Below are 8,571 nucleotides of genomic sequence, written 5' to 3'. Positions count from 1 at the left end.
AACAAACAAAACAATGCGCGATTAATATTAAGTTTAATTCAACTTAAAGTTTGTTAAAACTAAAACGTGCGTATTTTCACTATAACCTGCAATAATGATGTTATTTGGAATAAATAAATAAATTTTATAAATGATACAGAAAAGATAAGCAAATATTTTCTTAACAAAGAACACGTTTTGAATTGTGGAACTGAGACAAACACGCGCGCACCATGAGTTACTACGTGGTTGGCTGGGGGCGAGTGTTTCAGGTCCAAGTGAATCTCACCTGAGACACTGAGCGACGGTGAGGAAGTGGGTGGAAGCGACAACATATCTTCGTGACGGACGCCAAGAGCAGTCACATCTTTGTTGCGTAGTGCCGAGATCATGTGCTCCTGGCAACTACTGATATCTGTTATCGCCCTGTCTCTCCAAGGCCTGAGTGGCAATGCAGGTATGCTTACTCCTGTAAATTCTTTTATATGGATATGAAAGATCTATATAAATTAATAATTTTTACCTATAATGCCATAAGTACGTAGTAGGAGTATGCATGGATACATCCCACAATAAACCTAGAGCTAAGTGCTTAAAGTCTCCGAAAACAAATGTACTAACATAATGAAATTTGTAATAATTAGTTTTCTATATTCGTATCTTGGGTAACGCTTCTCTTTTGTGTCTAATCGTATATTCCTTTTTTTTTCTGGAACAAACTGGCATTTCTTAGAATTTCCAGTTGATAGAAGTTTCTATTGCGGTTTGATATTTTGTATTCAAATTCTACTTAATATAGATTAATAAAAACACCACCCGAAAATCATCGGCGGGCTATCCAATCTAATCATTAAGAAAAAAGAAAGATATTTTTGAAGGAATTTGATTGAGTGTACTTGTGCTACTGATTTGTAACTCAGTCTATTACGTACTAATAAAAATTATTAAATCATCGCCTAATTTAAAAAGCCACAACAGCTTTTGTGTATCGATTTTAAGTCTTCGCATTGTAACTCAAGCATGACGTAGTTTCAGCTATTAAATTTATTTCAAACAAAAAATAAAATAATTAAACATGTTGCTTAGAAAGACCTAGTTTGTATACAAAAATTTTTACATTGCATGCGCAAAATATACTGAATATCATTCACGCTTACATTATGAAATGACACACCATAGTGTTGAGGATTAAGAGTGACCAAAATCCAGCAAATAAAAAAAGGTTTAAAATTCCTTTTTAATAAATTCGTAACTTAAATATCTTAAACGTTAGACATTTTAGCTTGCAGTCAAGTGTTTTTGTTTACTTTCTTGAGCTAAAATTAATTTGCTAAAACTAACTCGATAAAACGTTTAGGTTTTCTTTAAATTGCTTTATTAAACACGCACTAACCTTATCTTAAAACGGACAACTACCACAGTAACCTTATTTAGGAGTTTAATTTCTCAAAAGACACAAGTAAACTATTTTCAGCAAATATTCGATAAAGATAAAGTTATGAGTCATGTAAATTAATTACACTTTTTGATCGATTTCCCGATACGTGTTTCAAACATTAAACTTCTATCTTTGTTAAGTCTCACAGAGGGTTAGTTGTGTTATGCCCACGCGTGTATCGAAACCCGATTTTTAGCGTTATAACCCCACAGACTTACCGCTGAGTCACAAGATGCATTTCAGACAAAAAAAAAAGTGATTAAATAAAAGCTTTTTTAATGAAATTTTAAGAAATTTAGAACTCTGGACGTCTGATAAGAAAGTTGAAGCGTAAGAAAGTAGGCTTTGTTTATAATATATATATATATATATATATATAAATTCTCGTGCATTTTTATTGATCTGTTTAATATTTTTATTTAATAATATTTAAAACATTTCACAGAAAGCTAAAAGATTGATTTGATTATTTTTAATAAGTTTTATTTTCATATCAATAAACATTAGTTTGTATATACATATATATTTCACATCTTTATTTTTTTAGAAAGATTGAACAGAATTTCTGCAGCGCGATCTGGTAGGAAGAAGTTATAATTATTACTATTACTTTGAGCTGTTGGATGGTTTCGTTTCAAAAGAACTGAAGTAGTTTTGTTATTGTTTTATCCATATTAAAGTTTGTTATCGTTGAAAATATGTTGCTGTTTTTTGGTATACTCGCAGCCATAGAGTTTCATTAAAATATTATTACTTGCGATATGTATTGACTTGTGCTACTATTTACTTTTACTTGCAGAACACCCCCCTCAAACACATCTATATATGTGTGTATTTGTCTTTCTGTACTGTCAACTATCACTTACACGTTTTATTTATCAAGATCTCATATACCAGATTCTCTAAAATTAAGTGTTTTATGTTATAATGTCAATTTTTGAATCTCAAACTTGCGATTTCCTTAATGCCATGAAGTATTTTGTGATAAATATTACCTATATTGTGTTCAGCGGACGTCACTTATAACGTACTTTGATTGAGCTTGTCAGGTCTTTTCTTTGAAAACTTTTATTACTTGAAAATTTTATACAATATAAAATAAATCAAAGAATTTTCAATATCTTACCAAATATGCTTAGCACTCAAAGGTTTCGTTTTCACAAATTTCCTTGACGCGCCAGTCGTAGTTACTTTTCACGTTACTAAGATTTCTGTTCGGAGTAAAATATTCCAAATGAAAACTGGGCTGACAAAACATATCATCTTTGACTTTTTACAGCTTTTAAGATAGTAGATTGGTATTACCTGTTGTACATGTACATCAGCGCGAACTTGTGGTATTCTTTTAGGATGACATTGGAAAGTAACTTTTCTTACGGACTTGTTCTCAAAATTTTTTTATGCTACAAGGGTGTTCAACTAATGTTCTTGTACTTATTTTACTAACTGGTAATTACTTCCTTTGAAAGCTCAGTAATGTTTTAGTAACAGTAATGATACATTACTTACTTTTTATTTCTGATATATTAGATTATATATGGTGCTTGAACTCAACACACATACTGAATTCTTTTCTCGCTACTATTTACTGTTAGGCATGTAATTTTTTGTATTTTAGAATAACGAAAAAAATATTGAAGGTCAATTTTGCCTTTGAACTCAATGAAAAATCAATCAGGGCAATAATCAAAATTATCAGCAGAAATCAGAATCATTGTCTTGATTTAATTTTTTATTACATTAAAACGCATATTTTTTTCTATTTCTAGTATTTTTTCTCTTATTTTAATAATTTTTTCAAGGTATTTATTTTTTGTATTTGACCGCATTCACAAACCCATTTTTTATAATTGATTATTCATTAATCGTATTATACTTTTGAAGTAATAACATACTAATTTCTTACATTAAATGTACCCAGGTGGCAGCAGCAAGTTTGTATGCTTACGCTGCTAAAATTCGAGGTGAACAAATAGCTCATTGTGTGGCTTTGCATCATCAACAAACATGCTGTTGTTGATAATGGTCTTTTAACACGAAACCACAAAACGGACTCTCTGCGCTCTGTTTACCGTGGGGAATCAAACCATAGATTTTAACATTGTACGTCCGGAGACTTACTGCTTACTCACTTGGGTAAAACAGCAGACATTACATTAAATATTTGATTACTTCATCTTATACAAATACTTAAAAAACTACATTACTGAAGCAAGAAAATAGTTAATTAATCAGCAACGGCTATTCGTCAAGAACAAAATGTGTTTAAATCTTTAAACTGTTCAACTTTTCACTAGAAAACAGTAACTGCTCACGGCCTATATTACAAATCTCCATTTAACGGTGTTAATATAAATAAATTATATATTTTTAACATAGATATGTTTTATCTAGAATATATATATATATTACAGATAGTTCGGTTTTAATTTGGCAAATTAATTATGTTCTGCTTTAAAAATGAATGTTTTAGCACTCATTAGAAGAATGGTCAAATTTTATGAATATGAATTTTGACTCAACTAAAACTTTTTTTTTCTTTTGACTAGTTTTATTGAGTAGGTGAAACTACAAACTTTTGCATTCATTTCTTATTTATTTTTACATTAAAATAATCAAAAGTTTATTAATTTGTTGAGATAACTGATACTTATGTTGAGAAAGTATGTTTGGAAAAAACATAGATGAAAAAAAACCTTATTTTAAAGAAAATTACATTTCCAATAATCGTAGTGGACATAACTGACTATTAGTTGGAGAAATTATTTTTCTATCAAGATAGTTCAGATAACTTATTATCTAGATACCTGTTTCCAATAATCATGTTTGAGATAAAATAGTATTGTTTATAGAATTATTTCCGATGAATATTTCTGTGTTAACCGAATATTATTTTCAAAAAGTGTACTTGCAATAAACATCATTGAGATAGCTGATTACTGTATAGAAAAGTGTGTTTCAAATAAAGTTAACACAACTGATTCTTACATAGAGAATTGTAATTCCATTTAAACATAATTGTGGTAGCGTACTATTACTTAAAGACGTATTTTCCGATAACAATTTTTGAGGTAAATCAGTATTTTTTCGAGAATTGTTTCCAATATATATTTTAGAGATAGTTGAGTATCATTTTGAAAATGTCTGTTTCCAATAAACGTAAATAAGATAATTTACTATTATTTGGAAAATGTGAGTGTCCAATAAACATAATTGAGATTATTGTTTATTGTCTAAGGAAAGTTATGTTAAAATAAACATTTTTAGTTAATTAATTATTGTTTATAGAAGTGTGTTTCCACTAAACATATTTGGGATAACCGATTAATTTTTATAGAATATATTTTACAGCAGATATAATTGAGATAACTTATAACTTAGAGAAAATGTAGTTTCAAATAAACATAGAAAAGCGATAATTTTTTAAGAACGTATGATTTCAATAAACACAGATGAGCTAACTGCGTATTACTTGGAAAAAGTATGTTTCCAATAAACAGGGTTCAGATAACGGTTATCATTTAGATAAATTATGTTTATAATGAACATAGCTAAGATAACTGTTTATTATTTAGAAGGGATTTTCCAATAAATATAGTTGAGAAAAATAGCTACTATTCAGAAATAAAATAACAATAAGTAATATCAACTATGTTATTCGAAATAGACAGAGAAATTGCGTTTGCAGTAAATACATTTGAGTAAACTCATCTCTACTTTAGGAAGATTGCATTTCCAATAATCAGAGTGGATATAACTTACCGTTAGTGGAAAATAGGTTGTTTTTTTCTCTAACTCAATATAGTTGAAATAAATTATTATTTAGAGAATTGTTACCAATAAACATTTTTGAGATAAGTGATTATTATTTAAAGAAAACTTGATTCCAGTAAACATAGTTGAGATAATTAATTATTGGTTAGATAAGTTTGTTTCGTATAAACATTGATGAGTTAAGTAGATATTATTTATAGAAATTTTTCCAATTAATACTTTCAGATAAGCGACTATTACTTGGGAAAGCGTGTTTATAATAAACGTAATTATGATAACTGACTTTTATTTGGAGAAAGTTTGTTTCCAAGAAACATAGTTGAAATAGTTGATTTATATTACAAAGATTTTGTTTGAAATAAATTTATTTAATATAACTGACTATTATTTCAATACACTTTTTATAACTGCGATGAATGAGAAAATCGTTTCCAATAAACATTTGAGATAAATCACCATTATGTAGAGAAGATGTGTCTATAATAAACTTATTTCGGATAACTTATTATTATTTAGAGAATTGTTTCCAATAATCAATTTTGATAAAGTGTGTTTCCAAGAAACTTAATTGGAATAACTGACTTCATTTGGAGAAAGTTTGATTCTTATAAACATTGTTGACACAACTGATTATTGTAAAGAGAAAATAACTTAGATAATTCATTATTATTTAGAGAAGTGTTTTCAAGAAATATAGTTAAGATAACTGAATGTAGAAAAAGTGTTTCCAATAAACACAGCTGAAATAATTTAATATTATTTAGACAAATTGCAGTTTCCGATATACATAACTGAGATAACTGAATATCAATCGGAGAAACATTTATAATAAAGATACTCGTGATAACTAAATGTTAGTTAGAGAATTGATGTCAATAATACTTTGAAATAATTCAGTATTACTTCGTGAAAGTGCGTTTCCAATAAACATGGTTGATATAACTGCTTATTGTTTAAAGAAGTTTCCAATAAACAAAGAACTGATTATTATTTAAGTAAATGTTTGAATAAACATAGGTGAATAACTGAGTGTTATTTAGAGAAGTTTTTCGAGTAATATAATTGATGTACATAGTATTTTTAGGAAATAGAATTTTCATTACACAAATCTGCTATAATGACATAATCCACAAGGAGCGGCTATAGTACACAGAATCTATATGGCAGTTTTTGATTGTGTTAAGTTATTCTAAATTTGGTGTATTTAAATGTACTGTCAGAAAAAAAAATATAGACAAAGCATATCTGTAATAATGTAGAATGGTTTCTTAGAATATCAAATTGGGTATTCAAATAACCATCTTACTACTTGAATTATCAATGAGAACCATTATCAGGTTGTATCAATTTTGTTTTAACTGAGGTTTTATAAGTTTCACTGCTGTGAGAAGATGACAAGAACACCTAAGATAGCCCTTGTAAGTTCAACTAGTTCAAACAGCGAAATGTAATTACACAAATGACAAAAAATAAAATTAATACTGCTTGTTTCAAAATGGAACATCGCTGTTTCGACTCTCTGCTACAGTGGGATTCTCATAATTGCTTGATATTTTTAACTTTGCTTGTGTAATGTTTCTCCAACTTACAAATGACGAATGTTAAGAAATTTCACTTAGTAGTAAAATAAGTGTAAGATGAATAGCAATACAATAACCTAGACCTTAGGGTTTTGGAAAAGTTATGTTTTTTTTAGATGTTGAAGTCAACAGCAAAAATAGAGCTGAATACGTCTAGACTTAGAATACAAGACAGCATATAAACTACTACCTAGAAAAGATGGATACCCTAAAAGATCGTTGTGATGGACAAGACAATTTTCTTTCTAATAAATGGTGTCTGAAAGGATCTTATGCTCGTCACTCAGACGTGATCTCTAATTGACATATTCATACATGGTCTGTAACTTCTTTATTCAGACGAGGCTACAGCTGCTTCTGGTGTTTGATGTTCTTTGGCCTTTATTCGTGTTCGATTGTTTCCAAAGTCTTCGCGGTTTAAACAAAACAAGTATAGGCATTGCAATATGCTTTATAATATTGACCTTTTACTGAGGTGTTTTACTATGCCACAGTATTTTTCATGTGTATAATAAGATTAAATATGATAAATATCTTTGTTTGTTTTTCTACTTTATGTTTATAAGTGAAATATTATTCCTACAGTCCAGCTTTGGATGGAAGAACAAAATCTAACTTCCAGCACCATGCATAAAATATTTCTACTTAACACTTCCGGCTTGGTAAATAGTTTCAGTTTTTCACTTATGGATGTGAAAACTTTTTTACTTCCTTCTTTCAAGCGAAGAAACTATTTCTACCATTAATTTATGAGCAGGCAAATAGGTTCTACTTTTTTCTCTCTCTCTGAGCGTCGTTTATACCTAGCTTTTGTGTTAAAATCGTGTCCGTTTTTCACAGTCACATAAAATTCAGCTTCTATCTTACACGTACGGGTAGGATAAAAATTATGTTTTCACTTCCGAATAAGATAATGTTTTCAACTTTCATCTTATCATAAAATAACGTTTAGTACTTTCTCAAAATCCGCGCTCCTACTATGTGCCGTGGGTGCGCTATAAAAGTGGGCCAAATCACAGTAACCCAAGTGTGATAGTGGTTGCTGTTAAATTAGCTTCTTTCCCTCTCGTCTATTAGTTAAAAATCATGGATGTCTATGTTTTGAGAGCACTTGTGTAGTTTCACAAGAAAATTCTAAAAAACGTATCTTTGGTGAGACAAACGGTTAATAGCTTTTACTGCCTTATAAATAACTGTTCATGTGGCTAATCTTCGAGTATGATAATGATTTTATTTTTCATCTCTGAGTAGGATAACGATTCTTACTTTTCATTTCTGGTAGGATACGGTTTTTACCTTTCACCTCTGGATAGGATAACAATTCTTACTTTACACCTCTGGTTTTTTCTCTTTCTGTATGGAAACTAACGCTTGTCTCTAAACCCTTGACAGAGAAAATAATTTTTTCTTACGATTTCTTGAGTGAGAAATCAATTCACACTTTACATCATTCGAGGAAATATTTTGAATGTGATATCAATTCACACTTTACATCATTCGAGAGGATTTTTTGAATGTGATAGCAATTCACACTTTACATCATTCGAGAGGATTTTTTGAGTTTGAAATCAATTCACACTTTACATCAGTCGAGCAGATTAAAAGACCAGCTTCTTCTTGTTACTTAGAGCTGACAAGATAATGTTTACTTTTTGGCAGCAAAATACTTGGAAGTTCCTGGCAGTTATAGTTTTCAATACTTTAGTTTAATGTTTTCAGTTCTATTTTTAGTGAAATGTTATAAATATTTATGATTTAGTACTCTATTTTTGAAGTAAAATAATACGAAAGGGGTTGTTT

At 29.3% G+C, this 8,571-nt stretch overlaps 1 protein-coding gene across 1 annotated transcript in view; it reads left to right on the top strand.

The window, feature by feature from the left end:
* Positions 1–310: 310 nt before the first annotated feature.
* The window catches only part of LOC111086347, a 35,637-nt gene continuing 27,376 nt past the window's right edge, over positions 311–8,571 (top strand). Inside the window, exon 1 of the mRNA XM_022388824.1 lies at positions 311–436. Coding sequence (XP_022244532.1) covers positions 370–436 — 67 coding nt within the window. The 5' untranslated portion in view covers positions 311–369. The remainder of the gene's footprint in view (positions 437–8,571) is intronic.

This window comes from Limulus polyphemus, unplaced genomic scaffold, assembly GCF_000517525.1.
Source record: "Limulus polyphemus unplaced genomic scaffold, Limulus_polyphemus-2.1.2 Scaffold1028, whole genome shotgun sequence".
Lineage (NCBI taxonomy): Eukaryota > Metazoa > Arthropoda > Merostomata > Xiphosura > Limulidae > Limulus > Limulus polyphemus.
Note: the sequence above shows the minus strand (reverse complement) of the source record. Positions and strands in the feature narration are given on the sequence as shown.